The sequence below is a fragment of the Fonsecaea monophora genome (assembly GCF_001642475.1).
Source record: "Fonsecaea monophora strain CBS 269.37 chromosome Unknown Scaff86, whole genome shotgun sequence".
NCBI classification, from domain to species: Eukaryota; Fungi; Ascomycota; class Eurotiomycetes; order Chaetothyriales; family Herpotrichiellaceae; genus Fonsecaea; species Fonsecaea monophora.
Window position 1 is genome coordinate 25,286 of NW_019174017.1, and position 18,347 is coordinate 43,632.

Consider the following 18,347-nt stretch of genomic DNA (forward strand, 5'->3'; position numbering starts at 1 on the left):
TCCCTGATGATGTTGAGCGACCGCTTGAACAACTTCGATCTACCTTGCTGCAGTACCGAAAGAGGGAGCGCTCGCTACATTTTCGCAACGATTTCCTCCGTTCATCGCACCCATGACGCTTTCGTTCCCCGTTGACTTGGGCAAAGTACTGATGGACTCGGTCGGACTCGGTCGTTCAGACAAAACAGATCAGTGAGACGGACCGGAAGGATCTAGTCGTCGAGGATTCAGAGACCGACGGACGGGCAGCGGACACGAACCGGAAGACGTTACCTTTACACCACCGCAATCTTCCAAGCGAATCGCCATGTCCATGCCCAGGAAAGCATGCTGCATCACGTACAAGACTGCCACGGTCTGGCCGAGCTTCACCTGGTGCCAATGGCATGTTTCTACTCCCAGCTCTGCAGATAAAGACTCTTCTAGACTAGATTACGAAGGCAGATGTCAGGCGAGCATTACTTCATCTCTCAACTGATATGACTCATGCCTTCCAATCAACCATTCAGAGAATTTTTACCCTGCCCAAGGCAAGACGCGACCTTGCCTTTAGAACATTGATGTGGGTTTCCCACGCCAGGAGACCGATGACTGTGCGGGAGTTACAGCATACCATGGCATTACGGCCCGGGGACCATGATCTCGACAGGGACAATCTCTCCTCTGTGAAGAGGCTTATCGACTGCTGTTGCGGGCTAGTCGAGGTGGACTATGAGAGTTCAATTATACGGTTGGTGCATCAATCACTTGAGGAATATCTTCGTGATCACGACCACGGTCTCTTCACCGACGCCAACCTCGTCATTACCAAGATCTGTCTTCGTTACGGATTGTTGACCATGATTGCGTCCAAGCGGGGTGGGACTTGCTTGTTGCGCACCCCAGCCCCTTCGTGGCTTGTCCTCATATTCAGACGCCCCTCGGACAAACTGCGTGTCAGCATCACGTCTGATCTGTGGAGTTGACATTTTTCGTTCCTAAAATTCGTCGACGAGACCCAAGGTACAGGGCGAAACACCTCGGACGAGATGAAGTTTCAGAACAGACCCTGTGACAATCCATGGATGATGTTCGGCTTAATAGTGCAGGGAGCGTACAAGCCTGGGTAGGACATGTGAATTGGCCCTCGGTTACGGTGACTTGCCGGATTGAAAGTGATGGCAGCCTCTTGTTGAATGGAAGCATCGACAGGCTGGTCGACTGTCTCACTCCTCTTCATCGCGGCGAACATGGAGTCCCGAGACCAATTGTCGGCGCCGTCCCTATCAGCCAGCACACGAGACGGGTGGTTTGACCATGTCCACGCCATGTATGAACGTGGAACACGCGAGCTTGCTGCTCTGTCTGGCCGACGCTAACAAAGCCGAGGATGCAGCTGGAGTAGAGGAAGAAGACGCCTCTGTCGGCCTGGAAAATAGCCGCCCAGAGGTGTCTACTGAGGAGGGACCGGGTACGAACAACCCGCGTGAGCCCGATGATAGTCCCTCGGACATGTGGACTAAGCGACAACAGGAATACGGTCAATGGCCAGCATTGAGGCGACGGCTTATACTGCGGAATGTGTTGCCAGTCCACAGCATTGTTGGGAAGATATTGTCCACGAATCTTCCTAGACAGTGACACATCAGTGTCTTCCCACCTACCAACATCGCCAGTCATCTCTTCTCTCTTCCTTACTCCTCGTCGTGCCCTGCGGAAGAGAGGCACCTTCGCGCGGTGCAGGGCATAAGTGCCCAGCCTAGCTGAGGAAACCAAGACCTCTCTATCGTTGCGAGACGCGATATCATGGCGAACTGGCCTGAAAGGCAGATTTTCTGCGACTGATAGAAGAAGCACCAGAAGACGATGATGCTGAGGAAGATCTGTACTCTCGCATTTCAGATGCTTGCATTGCCATGTTACGGGCTCACCATTGGCTCTCGATCGATCCACGTCAATTTTCTCTTCAACAATTCTACGTGCCCGAGACACTTTACTTCAAGTTGCTGGAAGATATGGGCAGGCTCACATACTTAAAGGCGTCACCTACTGAAGATCACCCTCCACAACAAACAACTGGGCAAACCCCTCCAGCCCCGACAGGGCCGGCACCTGACCTGCCAATCGTACGCAGAGTTGAGCCTTATGAGAAGTCGCCCAAGACGTCGGACCAATCTCAACAAGTACAGGTCAATCGTCTCCCTTCACCTACCGAAAAGAGGACAGTATATTCACCCGTTACAACGGCTCTAAAGTCTACTCCGTCGACGAGTCCGGTGAGCGATGATGAGATTGGCACTGACAAGTGTCGGACGAGCAGACGGCTTCGTGAATATACAAAACATCAGAAACCTCTCAAAACTGGCGTAAAATATCGAAGGTTTTCAGATCTGGAGCGAAGTTCCCGGCCCTGCGGTGATGCACCAGACATAGTGCCGGCCACTGGAGGCGTGGGAAGCCATTGAAGGATCAGGCCATCCAACGGATCACCGGTCAAGCCGATTTATGTAAAGCGGTCAATGGATCCCTTTACGCTCGATGAAAGTGATTCAGAAACAGACGACAAGACTCCAAAGATGGACTCGCTCGTCCTCCAAAGTGTTTCTCCCGTTGCAGAATCAGAGATACAGCCGCCCGCTTTATTCTGCCTGACCTCCGCCTAGTGAGCCAATGCCAGCGCCTACTCATCCAAAAGTCCTTCGAGTCGACCGCGGCGTGAATGGAGATTCGGTCCTGAGGTGTGAATGCCAGCTACTTCACCCTCTCCCATTTGTCCAGCTTTGTTTTCTTTTTTGATAACGAGTGCTTCTTGAAAGCTGCGGGACCTCTGCAAAGGGTTTGTCGGCGCCCATCTCACGAAAACAGCAAACAGTATATGGCGCCGATATCTCCCAGCTCTTTTGCTATTGTCCGTCGTCAGAAAACTAAAACCTTTGTGCGTTCACCCAGTCAGGTCCGTGTCAGATCGAAATCTAAGCTTCTCTGTTGAATTGTCTTTCCTCGCCGTCGATCGTCTGGAAGAAGAGTATAGAAGACAACATATAAAAGACAAGAGAAGGCCATGCAGATACACCAAGTGCCACGCAGTCGATGTTCCCATCTCGACGCATGCTTGGACAATGGTTGATTTAATGTCAAAAGGCGCAATCCAGAAAGACAAACGCACCGACCCAAAAGTCGTTGGCGGTCTCGATCACAATTGAGTTTCAGGCCTCAGTGGCTTCTCTCCGACAGGGCGTCCCAGGTAGTCCGAGAGTCACAAATCATTGCGCTTGGATGCCACTGCTGTTGACTGCGTCGGTGGTAATGGTCTGATCGCACGCATTTGATCATCGGAAATTGTACCATCGGCAACATTATTCTTGCTCTTGATAATAACAGTCGGAGTGCCATTCAGCTGAAATCCAAGACGGATGAGACCAAAGCAGAAGACGTCGAGACATCTGAAGAAGTTTGAGATAGCCAGTGCACGCGCAAAAGGCAAAGAGCCTCTTGTCAAAGTCAATACGGCAGAGGAGATGAAAATTACGGTTGAGTTGGGCGCGCCTGATCAAGAACAAGGTCCTCCGCAATCTCGAACTTGGCTTTTGCGCGGATGGATTTTGCTTTTCTGAGATCAAGAGGCTCCGAGAGGAGAATGCCGTCGAAAGTGTCGGCACTGTCGTTGATCAACGTTGCGTACCTACGTGCCTTACCAAGCCTTGGAGAATAAGGTGCTGATGGATGGCCTGCTGGACAGCCCTGAGTTCGGAGGACATGAACTTGACCGTGGTGTTGCTGTTTGGGACCAGATGGGTCTAGCTACAGGCTTCTCGGCTCTCGGGAACATGCTTGTTGTGACCAGGTGGCGGACAGCATCTTTGGGCTCAACGGCAGTTTTCAACTGCAGTTTCAACAGCATTTTCGACTTGAATCCTCGCCGCAAACCCGACGTTAGTGCGGTCTTTAATCTGAGCAACAAAGTCACGCTTCAGCGCAAGATCTTCAGCTTCATTTTGCCAGAGCCTTGAAATTTCTTGAACGCGTGCGCGTTCTTACAGCGGTGATAGAACAGGGCCCTGATACATCCGGTGATACTCTTCCTACGACCGAGCAGAAAGAAGAAGGATGCTGAGAAAGATCTCAAGAAGCCTTGTCTTCTTACATGTAAACAAGTTTCTTCGTCAAGCCGTTCTCCTCGGCAGACCTTCTCTCGAGCATCCCGCTCCTGGTCACCTGCAAGGTCATTTCTGACAGGTTGCAGGGAATATCGTTGTTTACGGTCTTTGGTCTTTTGCTACCTGGCATCGCTCTTGCAGAAGATTGAAGGCTGCGCATAAAACGATTTGGAGGAGGCAGGCCCCTGGTGGAGGTAACCCCGTCATGACGCCTCTCGCTCTATCGCATTTCTGCCGGTCTTCTTTACTTCTCCTCTCGCCAATGCAGATCGTCGGTTGTGCCTTTGAACCTGTCACTCTCTTGTTAATCACCTTTACGGCTCCACCTCATTGCAGACACCCCGTGCACCCAACTACCTCATTGTTGAGCCTTCGTTACACTTTCCGATTGCAACCAGCCCGTCTCCAACCCTACACGATATCCAGAACCTTGGCCACCTGCGAAGCCAAGAGGCAACTGGAAATCAATCCAGCACGGAAATACACGAGTCCACTCGAGGTCCCAAGTGGACATTCGATGACGATTGTCGACCAGCTGAGGCGTTGCCGCTCGAAACGCCACCCACACCATTAGCTTCCTACGTGACCGGCTTCGTGAGACCGAGGCCGCCCTTTCTACTACTAGCTGCTGCGGATGAGGCGGGCGGACGACAACGACAACGATGACGACAAAAACCACCACCACATCACAGACACTGCCGCACATGCTGCACAAGCTGAGAGGCCAACCTCAGTTTCATCCTCTGCGCAGAAAGTGTCCAATCTGGTACTTGCGGAACTTCCCCTCCTGTGGCGTCTGACGACCTTTTGTAAGTGGAAGGAAATCTATCTAGCGCGTTTTCACAGTTTGTTGTGTGCCGCGATGGAAATTATTCGGCTAACCTTCCCAATAGGGTAAGGGCGACAGCTCAATGGCGACAGCTTTGGGGCCTGGATCCGACTATATTTTGTCCAGCAACGCACATCTGAACACGGACTCAACCAGGAGACGTTGTATTTTCTTCCCAGTACCAAAGGGATAGCACTCGCCCCCCTACTACAGGACTGGAGACTTCTGGTCCAGTGTCTCTGTAGGTGCCCTTCAGCAGATGCACCAATAAAACCAACACCGCCCGGGCTGGGCCCGGGTCTTTCTCTGCTACTACTGGACCACCACCACTGTTTAGCACGCGCAGCCTGGCTTCTCGCTGTCATACAGATCTATTCCACCGAGCCCGTACGCCGAGAGCTTTCTCACCGGGACTGCCATGTGGCCCTCCTCGACTCTCTGGGGTAGACTTCCGCCCCAGCACGTCTGGGACTGACTATGGCACGCTGGCGGCTGCGACGGCAGGTCTCACGTTCAGCAGCGGAACTCCTCGTACCAAGCCTACTTATCTAGGCGCCGATGTACCCCCTGTACAACCATTGCCACGACAATACCATTCTTTCACTCCAACAGTACATTGACAGCTATGTATAATACCACCACCTCAACAGCAACAGTAACAGCAGCAGTAAAAACAACGACCACCACCAAAACAACCACAATGACTACCATAACACCAACACCAACACCAACAACCTCGCGCCAGTGTATGTTAGAGAGATCCAAGTACCAGCCTGTCTTGCGACCGTATAAAAGGCGAAACTGAGCCAGCGCAACTTTGTCTGCGGGCGGAGGTCGGCTTCTTGCTTCTCCTTCGTGGCCTGGCTACTCGGTCGGAGTAGAACAAGTGGCGAACCTTGTGTCGGGCGGAATTGGCTAGTGGCAGTCGCCAAGATGTGAGTCTCCCTGCTTGATTGTATTTAAAGAGCTGCCTTCTGACGAAGTGCTTAATCTTTCCAGTCCCGGCTTGTTTCCGTCGGTTAAGTCTACGGCAGGGTGGATTGTTTCTTGGTACAATAACTTGGGTTCGAGGTGTTTGAGATCCGGAGGACATCATCATCATCTTGAACAATGGGTAAGCAGGCCATGTAGGTAGTAATGAAGTCGGAGTTCTACCATTTATTGATCATTGGAGAACGTCCGTGCCAACGCCGACACTGACGTCCTTGACACCAACCGCAACACCAACCGCAACACCAATCGCAACACCAACCGCAACACCAACCGCAACACCAACCGCAACACCAACCGCAACACCAACCGCAACACCAACCGCAACACCAATAGCAACAACACAAGCTTGTTTTCGGTTGCCGCCTTTGACGCTATGTAGTCGCCAGGAAACTTTACACAATCAACATAGTTGGAGTGTATCGCCTTAGTGATCAAGTAAGGGTAGTGGATCACTACCGCCTCAGACGTGTGTCGTTCTATCCGCTTTGGATCGATGCTTACCCAGAAGGGAGAGCGTTCACCAAGATCCGGCATGGTCCACACATAAACCGAATGATCGAAGCCTCCTATAACCAGGTACCGGCCGGATATGTGCCACGAAACTGACAGTACGCTAGCCCTGTGCCCGTCTATCCCCCCTCCATAAATTATGATGGGAGACGCCCTGCGCGGCGAGGAGCATGGCCGCAGATCCCATACTCGAACTTGGCCATCCCGTGAGGCGGTGGCGAAAATCCATGGGTAGCAAGGATGGACTGCGATGTCGTTAATGTTTGCATTGACATGCTGGATCTGAAAAGGAACATATCAATATCGACACAGAAATGTGGATAGTCGCATGCCCATGCTCACCTCATAGGATATCATAACATATTGGTCGGTCCTCTTGTTGGGTGAAGCCAGAGGAAACTCTGGTGGAGGCTCGCAGCGGTTCTGATGTGCAAATCGATCGTCCCCCCCTAAGTCCACCCCATCTCCACCCCTGCCGACTGAGAGATTGGGCCAAGAGATAACCATGAGCACCATCTAGAGACGCGATCAGCACACCGGAAATCCGTGGGGAGTGTCAGCTCCAGGCCGAAGTCGGGGGTACTGTACCAACAGCAACAGCAACAACGATAACGACAGTAACAGCAACAGTAACAACAGTAACAACACTAACAGTAACAACAACAACAGCAATAACAGCAACACCGCCCGGGCTGGGCCTGGTTCTTTCTCTACTGCTGCCACTGCTGCAACCACGACCACCACGACCACCACAAAAACCACCGGGAAGGTGGCAGGGTCGCCTGCGAAAAAGTGTCCAGCTTATCTTTTCTCGCACAATCGAGAGCGACAAAATGTCAGTGACGGTCAACGGTCATTTGAGCTTTTCTTAACCCGTCAACATGCTTACCACCCAAATTGCCAACGTCGTCACGTTCTTCTATCCGCTCGGGTGTAATAACGCGTCAAGACTCAAGTCAAGTCCCCGCTCATTGCTTGGCCACTGTTCCTTTTTATCTCGCGTTTGTCGCTTCTCCTCTATTTCGATTCCTCCACGAATGCAAGAAATGGCCACTTCCGCCGCCGATACCGATCGAACGATTGGAAATTCAGCCGCCGAGTCTGCGTGGAGCCGGTTCTTCGTCGCATCCTCTATCGCATCCCCTACACCGCCCTCCCGGCCTGCCGTTCCGGCCGCGCTGCCATACGAGATGCTTTGAAATTCGCACAAAGAGAATGCATCTATCTGCCTGTGAAGATGAAAAAACTGTTGGGGACTCGGATGACGATGCCCCAAAGGAAATGGTTCTTGCGCAGCCGCAACAGGGACGGACTCTTCTGCCTGCGCCCGCAGTCGCGATTGTCAGTGGCGTTACCGGCCTGACTTCGTTCTCGTTCCTTGAAGACCAGATCACCCCTGCCATATGTCTGACTTAAAGTCTACCCCCGGAGAAACAAGGGGATGTCCTACTTCTCGGTAGTGGGCACCTCCGTCATGTTCTGTTCACAATTCATATGAATGGTCGGTTTCACACTTTCTATCGTACATCGGCAAGATATGTCTCGCTCATCATTACCGACTTCGAAGGCATAGGGAATACTCTAATTTGGAATACCTACCATCACTCCCGGATCGCCGAAATTTCACTTCAACTGCTGCAGAATCAGGTACGGAAGCTGTACGCTCTGGCTGTTTCTCTCGGAATCTGGTACAAGAGTAAATATGGCAGGCTGATCAAACTCTGTGACCATGAATGTCTCGAAAAGGTCTACGAGATGTAGGAGTTCTACGGGATCGAAAGAGGGGGAAGAGAGCTCTCCCAGTTTGAAGAACACCTTGACGCCGGCGTCCGAAAATCAAACCAACAAAAGACCCGGCTAGGAAAGAGTATAAATCTCACAGGGTTGAGATCTTCGTGTCCTGCATCTCTGCGCTCCATTGCCGAGCTGGACACCTTGCACAAGCCCTACTGGGAGTATGGCTCTACCGATCTCAGTCGTTCAACTCGGTCGCTCGCCACCCATGCCAACCTAATGTTTCTTTCTTTGTTAGACAACGTTATCATGCATTATGTGACCGATCCGCTACTGGGCTTCCTCTTAGCCACTACCCACGTGCCCACACCACCACCATCGCCCTTGTTTCTATCTCGGGCAGGTTCAAGTCCTCAGGAGCACGCAGTCGAGGCGGCGAACACTGAATTCCGTTCCTGCACAACCTCATTCAGAACTCACGCGCATTCTGTGTGCCTGCGATGCTCTAGCCTTCTTCCATTATCTACAACATCTGAAAACCACACGATCAACTTTATCTGCACGTTCATTTCGCGAGCTTTTCACTTCCAACCCTTGATGCCTGACCCAGAGAAACGTACCGATGCGAGGCCGGTCCACCTACCTTCATCGTCATCGATACCTCGAACCTTATCGACCACGTTTGGACACTGGAACAGCTGTGTATATCGTCTATGTGTATATCGTCTATTGTCGACCAAGACGGCAAAGAGCAGTTGTCGATCCAACTTGACTCGAATGCATCAGACACACACCTCCAGTCTTCTGAAGCGATTTTGGACAGGTCAACGGGTCGTTGGACACCGTGCACACCTCGAAGTGCGTGTTCAAAGCCCGAGCTACCACAGCGCCCGTCACAATGTTCATTGAAAGAAGAACCAGGACACTAAGAGTTGGACAAGCCATCTCCCCCGCAATGACTGAGACGGTGGCCGGTAGAAGCTGGTTCTGTCGGGATCTGACAACCTGTCATTCTATAGTCTCTCTGCTTCCCTCGCAAATTCATCACCTCCAATTTCGATAGACTGATATTGAGAGTCCGATGGTAGGCTGGGTACCACCCTGGGACGTCAAAGCTGGTCTCGAAATTCATTCGTCCACTACATAAAACGATGATGCTTCTGTTCGCACCAACCTTTTTAGCCACGTCGGTGTATGTATGCAGTCAACAATGGTCTGGGGGAGCTCTCAATTTACTTGTCGCAACCGCACCACTTCTGGCACACGATGATTCTGCCACTCTTCACACCGAAAAGCTTGTGCGGTTGAACAATACGTACAGCAGCTTATTTGATGGCCTCCTTTGTGGCTCTTTACCAACAGCCTCGATGCTGCTCGATTTGACCCAGTGGATTCCGTGACAAATACGTCTGCGCTCTCTACCGACGACGAGCTCCTGCTCGATGCAATGATTGAACGCTCAGGAGCGAACTCGTCCGAATCTACGCATTTATTTGCCAGGATTGCACGGAAGCTGCCAGTATGTATGTACGACGGATCAACACAGGAAAGCTCAGAGAGAATACATGTCGACCCCACCGGCCTGGCAACGATCCTCTACCATGTTTTCCTAGCTTGTCCAGCAGAGGTCCTTCTGCCGCCTCAGCAAACTGGACGACGGATCGACTGTCAAGGAATTTGCCGAGCTTCCAGGAGAGGTTCACTGGTGTGGAAGAGCCCGGCGGAGAATACAAGCTCACGTTTCCCGGAAACAGCTGAGGAAAGTCACCCCACAGGCGGGAATGTTTGAGAATGAAGATGTGACATAGATGATGTCGAACATGACAACGTCCAAACTACCAAGACCCTCACCTTCAAGTCACCCTCACCTTCAAGTTACCAAAGTGCCAGCCTCGTTGTCTTTATCGGTATTGTCAGAACCAGGATGAGTGCGAACTGAGGGAAGACGGTCGAATGTCTCCTCACTCTCATCGAGACCAACGTCGGCCACTTGATGACGAAGAAGTACATTCAGAAACTGTATGTCTGGCTCCATCTGCTCGATTTCTACTCTAGGGAGGCCCCAAGATCTCTCTTCAATCCCCTTGGTGGCGACGTTGACCAAAGACTTGCGTAATTTGAAGGACATATCTCCCGTCGTCAGTGTGACGTTAAAGGTGCCCCGAGAGGCTGTCAGTTTTCACTGATGGACATGTCACCAAGCGCGGGCCTCGACACCATCAGTGCATTGTCTTATCCAAGGCTGCTCCGCCGCACGACGATGGCAAATATTTTCGGAGCTCCCTAAATGTAGTTCGGTGAGGTGGAGAGCCATGGCACTCCATTCAGCGCCTCTTTCGAAGTGGGCATCATTGAGGACAAGTCTGCATGGAGTGGAAAATTGCCATTGCTGAGGTCAGAGGCTTGGGCTGTTCCCAGGTGAAAGTCTGATCGGTGAAATGACCGTTTTTAGCGGTCTTAAAGTAAATGGATGGGGTTGGTCAGGTTGAGTTCCTTGACAATGACGCCGGGACTCAGGTCGAAGTTCTTGTTGATAATGTCGACAAGCTCGGCACTAGTTCTGGTGCTGGGGCCGTAAGTCTCGACGACGAGCGAGTCCTGCGGCCACGAGAGATTCCGCAATCCAGCAGGCTAGATAAGCGGCCGAGCGATCGACCTTGCTATAGTCCTTGCCGGAAAAGGCACCACCACCGTGAGCACCCCAGCCGCAATAAGTATCCACAATGATCTTGCGGTCGGTGAGACCAGCGTCTCCTCTCACAATAACGGACAGCTTCTGGGGAGTTCGGCACCCAAAGCACTCCCCAGCACAAAGCAAAAAGGCTTATTGCAGAGGGTTCCTGCCAGCCACCGAACGAACCTCGTGATCGTGGCTTCGTTCACAACCCATGGACCGCATGACAACACACCATCGCCAACACCTCTATCGGCATTAGAGGTCGGTGGAGCACTTTCCATGTGGCCTACATATGGCCTACCATTTATCCGGCTAGTCACCTACTACGCTTTGAACACAGTTTTGGTCTTGAGCTTATTGTTTACCAAACCACCCTCTCAGATGCCGAGCATGTCTACACGAGCAAAAATCTGCCCAACCAGTCCGGCATTTTCTCCTTCTGTAAATCTCCTCAGCCCATGTCGGAAGAAGGGCTGGCCAGCCTTGACGGCAAATTTGACAAACCGGCTCTTAGAGTCGTTACACTTCTACAATGCGTCGCCGCCTACCCGCAAAGGCTTACCTGCAAACACGACCGTTACCGCCACCGTCGACTCGAGGACAGCCACCACATAAATCTCGCGAATGGCATTCGATCCCGCCGCGGCTACCTCTCCAGCAGCGGCCTCAGATACAAATTCATTAGAGATCTTCTGTATCAAGGGCTCCAGAATATCCGGCGGCACAAGATTATACGTGGACTGCGCTAGCGATGGCCAGATACAAACCTCAGACAAAAGCGCCATAACGAAAGAACTTCGGAGTATAATGGATCAACTACGGGCATTGAAGCCACCAGAACCGTCGTTCTATAGTAATTTAGAACGTTGTCCAATCTCTCACTTCTTGTTCAATCCGATGAAGCCCAATCCTACAATAAACGGACCATTCGTCAACAAGCATGACTTCGTCCAAGGTCTCGTACACAATTTGAGGACTATCGATGAACTTGATCACCGAGACAATTACAAAACAGAGTTCTATGAGCAGAACCTCCCGTCCTGCTTCCGCCTTAGACGGCCAAAGATAACTCATGGCGACATTCGGAGAAAGAATATAATGGGTCAGCAAACAGGTCTTTTGGTCAATGGGTGTGAACCAGCTTTGAGTCTCATGGCCATAGGATTGGTATCCTACCTACTGGGAAGTCTTCGTCACGTTCATATCCGTCCGCTGGGACGAGGATTGGGCTTCAATGATTCACGAGGGTTGGACCGACCAGACCGTTCGGATACTGGCTTTGACGATTACGAGCGACATGCCCTGAGGTATGAACGCCCTGATGGCTCAGGCCTGGCACCCGTAAGGAGTGAGGGTGCGGTCGAGAGCACGACAGGAGAACTCCATACGATCGACCTCCTGCGCATGAGAGAGATTGTCCAACCGTGCGCCCTCCCCTATCAGAACGTGAGTGCGAAAGCCGTGGAGCCGCTCCAAGATCATGACCTCCATCAGCTCTGGAATCCTCTACACCAGAACCACAACCTCCTCAGAAGGATGACATCGTCTCGGAGCTTCCACAGACGATAGTTAATCCACCGCGCACTTCGTTGATTGGAGACAGCAATAGTGACCGAAGATCGCTTCCGGGTTCACGACTTTCTTGTATGGTCGCGTGGACATCGTTTCCACCGATTGCAAAAATACACAACGAGGGGGTGGACAGGTCAACTCCATCTCAAAACCACCCTTCAACTTTACTATATATCTTCAACCGAAATTCGAATTCCCGACAGATAAATTCGCGTGTTAAAGTCAGGCCTCAAGATCAGAATCGCACGGAAGTCTTCCACATCGAACTGATTTGTCCAGTCGCCGATGGCGCCGAATGACCCTCGTTCCGATCCTTCGTACACCCTACCCTCATCGACTCGGACATTGTCACACTGTGAGCCGGAACTATATGTATTAAGTATCGGTGTGGTTACAAGGAAAATGTCGGTGCGAAAGCCAAATCAATCTTTCCAACACCATTCTCGACCTACCTCTTTCACAGGATACAGCCATTCCGGTAACAGGACACCACCATGGCTGCGGCTCACAACTTCGACGTTCCGGCTGGGTACACTGTCCGTGTACGGATTATCGACACCACCTCGCAGATTGAAATGCGGATTCGCAAGGCTAGTTTCGGCTCAGTCGCCATAGGCAGGAAGATTCAAGAGGCCGCCGCAAAAAGCACCTTGAAACGCGTCACCTTGGAGCTTGGAGGCAAGAGTCCAGCCGTGATCTTCGAGAATGCAAATCTTGAGAATGCGCTCACATGGACAATAAACGCTATCTTGACAGGCAGTGGGCAGCTTTGCGTCGCCGCATCGCGAGTTGCGCACTGGAGCTGCCAGTTGGGGCTGAGATCCCCGTTCCCTCCGAGCCTGCGAATGATTGTCCCACGTCAATATGTCTACCGTTTGTCCATGTGGAACCCAGTGAAATGGGCATGAGCATGTCCTTGTGGTGGCGGTGACAGGAACACACAAATCCTCGCAGGGATACAACAAAGTATAGTCCTCTCGATTGGGGCATCAATGGACGAGATGCAGATAGTCTCGACTTTTCCTTCAACAACATGGTTGGTGTTCCCGGACGCAGTAAGGGTTGTCATACGTGTTTGAAAAGAAGGGTCAAGTGCGGTACGCGAACCGTGCATATCTTATTCTTTGTGTCTTTCTCTTCGACTCGATCTGTCGAACCGAACAATCGTACTGGACACGGCGGTATTAGCACTTCACGACACCCTGATGCCTCGCATCGCCTCGTTTCTGAGGACACTGACAAACAACGGTGGCTTTGTGTCAGATCAGCGCCATGGAAGCCGAGATGCGCGTCTGGAAGCGAATACGTCCAGTGCTTGTCGAGCGTGACAGGACGTGGTCTCACAGGGCTGAGTGCGAGTATCTGACTAAGCGACGACCACCGCTCTCTGCAGACTGTCCCAGATAAAAAGGCTGGCCACCTGAGTCTTCCACCTTTTCACTGTTCTAATGCCGCTGGAACTTGACATCGTTCAGCTTCCTCAAGTACTTATCCACCCTCTGGTTGGCAGAGCGGCTCCACAACGCCGCCTGGTTATCCCCCTGGACCCCCGTCGTTGGAACCTGTTTGCGTCCGGGTTGACGCTGGAACTACCTCAAGTACTCGGTTAACGGTCAACAGCCTCTTTCGTTACATTATACCAGCGGATGTACTCCGCCTCTGTCGACACGCAATTGGCGTTCGCCAGCGTCAATAGGTACGCTGACCGCTGATTTCGTTGTCCGCGGAGTGTCTATCGCCCTCGTACTGGCCATCGATCTACCTGCCGGCAACCAGCTCGGTTTCCTCTTCCTTTGTCTAGAATATCGACAGGAGAAACTTTCAGAACTCATGAAAGACCGACCTTTTATAAAAGTCTTCTGTGGCTTACTCATTGTTTTCTCATATCCGCGCGTGAGATTCTATGCTCGAATACCGACAGGACACACTTTCAGAACTCATATAAAGACCGACCTTTCTTCTGTGATTTACTCGTTGTTTTCTCACTTCCACGCGTGAGATTCTATTCTCGAACATCGACAGGACACAGTTCCAGACCAAGGAGTCGGTGGCACGAAGAGCATTGTGTCGGCGTCGTGCGGAACGATAAAGCTCCAGGAGACCTCCCACTCCATCGACCGAGGACTCGTTGGCACAAAGACCATCGGGTTGGCGCCGTTTCCATCAACCGAGGACTCGGTAGCACAAGGAGGTACTCGAGCCCCAAAGTCCATTGCTGAATTTGACACGGATGTCAGAGAACCTTTCCCTGAGGCTCCACAGCTTCCAGATTTACTCTCAGTTGAGATGGACCACTGCCGGAAAAAGCACAAAGCGTTTGCAAGGCAACTTAGAGTACCGCGTCTGAGTCTTGAGTCATCTACGCGAATCTGAAAGAGAGCCTGGAAGCCTGAAGTTCAATGCAGGAGGAGGCAGCGGTTATACCACTCCTTTCTTGGGGACATCTACCAGACGTACCAGGATAACCTTTGTCCTGTGAAAGCATCAAGGGTGGTCTTCGTTTTCCTCGTCTCGAAGGGATTACCCCGGGTTCTGAGTCCGTACAGAAGAGCTGCCCCAACGCCTTGCTCACTGGAAGTTGCTGGAAATGACGGAGACCTCTCTCAGTCGTCATCGGTGCCAGATTCGTCGTCGTCATCATCAGTCGAGTCTCTTTCCGTTGGCGTTGAAGTCTCAACGGTGTTTCCGGCCCCATGGAAAGCGAAGCAGAGTGTCGGCCCAGACCTTCGAATACTAGCATCCCCAGACAAAAACAAGAATGCCAAATGCCAAACGTCAAAGGTTGTGACATACCCCGACACGAATCTCTTCTACAGCGCTACGACAGATCCGAGTACGAGTGCTGGCTGTTCTTGTTCCTCCGCTCGGCCTGGTCTGGACGCACTTGTTCGAGCCGTGTTGGTGATAGTTAAGCCAGAAGTATACGATCACTCTTTGGTTACAAGCTATGAGGTATCAGAAACAGACTTGGATAATACTGACCAGAGGATAAATGCATTTGGGCCAAGAAAACCCGAAGCGCAACGTATCGCTATCAACTGCATCCCTCACTTCTTCAGCGCCGTCACACTGGATCCATGCGGCGGTCAAGCAGACTGTATACAGAAAGTAGATCTGTTGAACTGTGGAATGAATGATACATCATCCTGGCTAGTAAAGCTACGCAGCTGTTGAGCTATAATTACAGACATCTTCTGAAGTCTACCTCCAGACAGATGAGCCGTCCTGGTCGGATTTGCTTGACCCCTACCTCCACGCAGGCGCACCGAAACTTTCGCCTCTGCTCTATAGATGGGTTATGAGTATTGTATCAGACGGCCGAAAAGGTTCCCTGACGCCGGCCCAATGACAAAGAATAACACAGCGGCTCTGCTCGCCAACTTCATGTCCATTTATCTCTCACGACTGACGAGGCCTTCTCAGAGCGTCTTTAATTTACCTCTATAGGGCTGAACGAAGACATCAGCTAAAGATTCAAACCAACAAGGCGATCTTGACGCGGGACTGCACAGCCAGACGATACGTGGTCAACAGCAAGCCACAACGGAAGCTCTTGACTCGTGCTTGCATCTGAGGTCAGGGCCCTTTTTGAGAGTCGCTCCGGCTCTGGAAAAGGTTCGCTCCTGCTAATCTATCATGAACAGGCTGTCCCGATTTCCTTTTCAACCTTTTCAAGGCAAACTTGGGTTCCTGTGTTATCCTGGGGCTTCATTCACGATATCTTCTCACAGTCGTAGGGGTTCAGACCCTAACCTGTGCCGGGCCGACCTTGCCAACGGAGTAACCACTAGGTGATTGAGAGACCTCCTCCTTTTAAGCTGAACTACCTCGATCGACGATCGAAAGACGAAAAAGACAATTCTCAGACGTCGACTACCTTATGTCGAACGTGTGGCTCAAGTCACTCGAGTGCATTCTTTCCAAATACAAGTCGAAGCCCGCGTCATCTTACAACTCTTGCTACCCGAGTCCATTCGTCTGTATTTGACTACAAGCCTTCCATATCTGGTATCACAAAAGAGCAGGAAGCTGAGGTGAACCTCATGAAAGGATCGTGCTACTTATAGAGGAGAAGCACCCTCCTACGCCGCCTCAAGAAAAGGGAGTCGAAAGGCCGGTCGGGATAACCCCGAGCTAGGCAGGCCTAAGTCACCTTAAGCCGCTGGCACACCGAAAGAGAAAAGTGACACAGTTTCAGACCAAGGAGTCGGTGGCACGAAGAGCATTGTGTCGGCGTCGTGCGGAATATGGAGATCCGCATTGTGACGAAAACTACCAACCAGCACTCCGTGGCGTTCAACGGGCTCACTCTCAGTGGGAATTACCTTCGTTTAATTTTAGACCACTGTCCTTCGGTTCTTACTCGTCTGGGTTAAAGGAACGACCAAAGACATCTGGCGACATTCGTTCGAGAGATCACCCCGAGATCTTGTCGCCAATGCCCGAGCGGCTAATGTCATCGCAGAGCAGGAAAAGTCGCATTCCTGAAATTTCTGATGGTTATATACCTGACCAGGGAAAACCGGCTCATGATCCATACGCTACCGAGGAAAAGCACTGGGACCTGTGTGAAGGTGTTGACACCAACGCCCCCGCCCTCCTCGGCTGGATGCCGTTGAAGAGCATCCGGTCTTGAAGTCCCTTGGGGCGCTGGACGCCGCCGACACCCAGGCTTATTACTCGAGGCGCTGGACGTCATCGACAATTAAACCTATAGTTACTCAAGGCGCTGGACGCCGTTGAGGAGTATCCAGACTTGCAGTCCGTCGTGGCGCTGGACGTCATCGACAATCAAATCTATGGTTACTCAAGGCGCTGGACGCCATTGAAGAGCATCTGGACTTGAAGTCCCTTGGGGCGCTGGACGCCACCAAACACCAACTTATAGTCACTCAAGGCGCTGGACGCCGTTGAGGAGCATCCAGACTTAGAGATACTTGAAAGAGTTGAAAGAGTTCTGTCCCCACTGCGAGATGGGTCAGAGTTAGGAGCTGTCGAGGAGCAGAGCCAGTGGGAGGCTGAGCAAGCACTCCCCAGCACTAACGCAGACGGCAGTCAGACTACCATGCATGAAAGGTCCACCATCGATCGACGATCGAAAGACGAAAAAGATAATTCTCAGACGTCGACCACACGTCGGACGTGTGGCTCAAGTCACTCGAGTGCATTCTTTCCAAATACAAGTCGAAACCCGCATGATCTTACAACTCTTACTGCCCGAGTCCATTCGCCTGTATTTGACCATAAGCCTTCTAGAAATATCTGGGTTGATGGAATGTGGAGATCCGCAGATCGCTTCCTACTCTGCCACACCATTGGCCGCTCGGGCGCTGGCGACATCTCAGGGTGATCGAGGAAAAGTATTGGGATTCGTATGAAGGTGTCGACATGAAGTTGCAAAAGAGGGAATTCACAAACAAGGAGACCTCGCAATCATGTATGGTGGCATGGAGAGCTACCATCACATGTATCGCTTCTACTCGGGATTCTTCTACAAACACGAGCTGTTGGACAAGTACGAATGGTACTGGCGGCTGGAACCCGAAATCAAATACTTCTGCGATACCCCGTCTCTCGGCTAGATGCCGTTGAAGAGCATCCAGACTTGAAGTCCCTTGAGGCGCTGGACGCCACCAACACCAACCTATGGTTACTCAAGGCGCCGGACGCCGTCGAGAATATCCAGACTTGCAGTTACTCGAAAGAGTTCTGTCACCACAACTGCGAGATGGGTTAAAGTCAGGCGCTGTTGAGGAGCAGAGTCAGTGGGAGAAAAAGGCCACTGAGCAAGCACTCCTAACACAGACAGCAGTCAAATTACCATACATGAAAGGTCCACCATCGGGTCCCTTCTCGATAGACATATTGAATGTCTAGGACTGAATGATGACGGGAC

At 51.7% G+C, this 18,347-nt stretch overlaps 5 protein-coding genes across 5 annotated transcripts; 4 read left to right on the forward strand and 1 right to left on the reverse strand.

Annotated features, from left to right (window-relative positions):
* Window positions 1-1,296: 1,296 nt before the first annotated feature.
* Window positions 1,297-6,337, forward strand: AYO21_09126 (hypothetical protein; the record flags this gene model as incomplete). Its single annotated transcript, XM_022659064.1, has 3 exons — window positions 1,297-1,519; window positions 1,810-2,255; window positions 6,140-6,337. 3 exons carry the CDS (start codon window positions 1,297-1,299, stop codon window positions 6,335-6,337), a joined length of 867 nt encoding a protein of 288 aa, XP_022508603.1.
* A 3,131-nt stretch (window positions 6,338-9,468) lies between these two features.
* AYO21_09127 (hypothetical protein) lies at window positions 9,469-10,010 on the forward strand (the record flags this gene model as incomplete). The annotated part of the gene is made up of 3 exons (XM_022659065.1): window positions 9,469-9,500; window positions 9,565-9,721; window positions 9,816-10,010. The coding sequence occupies 3 exons, from the start codon at window positions 9,469-9,471 to the stop codon at window positions 10,008-10,010; spliced, it is 384 nt and encodes a 127-aa protein (XP_022508604.1).
* A 649-nt stretch (window positions 10,011-10,659) lies between these two features.
* On the reverse strand, window positions 10,660-11,101 carry AYO21_09128 (S-adenosylmethionine synthase, variant; the record flags this gene model as incomplete). The annotated part of the gene is made up of 3 exons (XM_022659066.1): window positions 10,660-10,800; window positions 10,859-10,978; window positions 11,063-11,101. The coding sequence occupies 3 exons, from the start codon at window positions 11,099-11,101 to the stop codon at window positions 10,660-10,662; spliced, it is 300 nt and encodes a 99-aa protein (XP_022508605.1).
* A 402-nt stretch (window positions 11,102-11,503) lies between these two features.
* On the forward strand, window positions 11,504-12,448 carry AYO21_09129 (hypothetical protein; the record flags this gene model as incomplete). The annotated part of the gene is made up of 1 exon (XM_022659067.1): window positions 11,504-12,448. One exon carries the CDS (start codon window positions 11,504-11,506, stop codon window positions 12,446-12,448), a length of 945 nt encoding a protein of 314 aa, XP_022508606.1.
* A 497-nt stretch (window positions 12,449-12,945) lies between these two features.
* AYO21_09130 (hypothetical protein) lies at window positions 12,946-13,359 on the forward strand (the record flags this gene model as incomplete). Its single annotated transcript, XM_022659068.1, has 1 exon — window positions 12,946-13,359. The coding sequence occupies one exon, from the start codon at window positions 12,946-12,948 to the stop codon at window positions 13,357-13,359; it is 414 nt and encodes a 137-aa protein (XP_022508607.1).
* Between the last annotated feature and the right edge of the window lie 4,988 nt (window positions 13,360-18,347).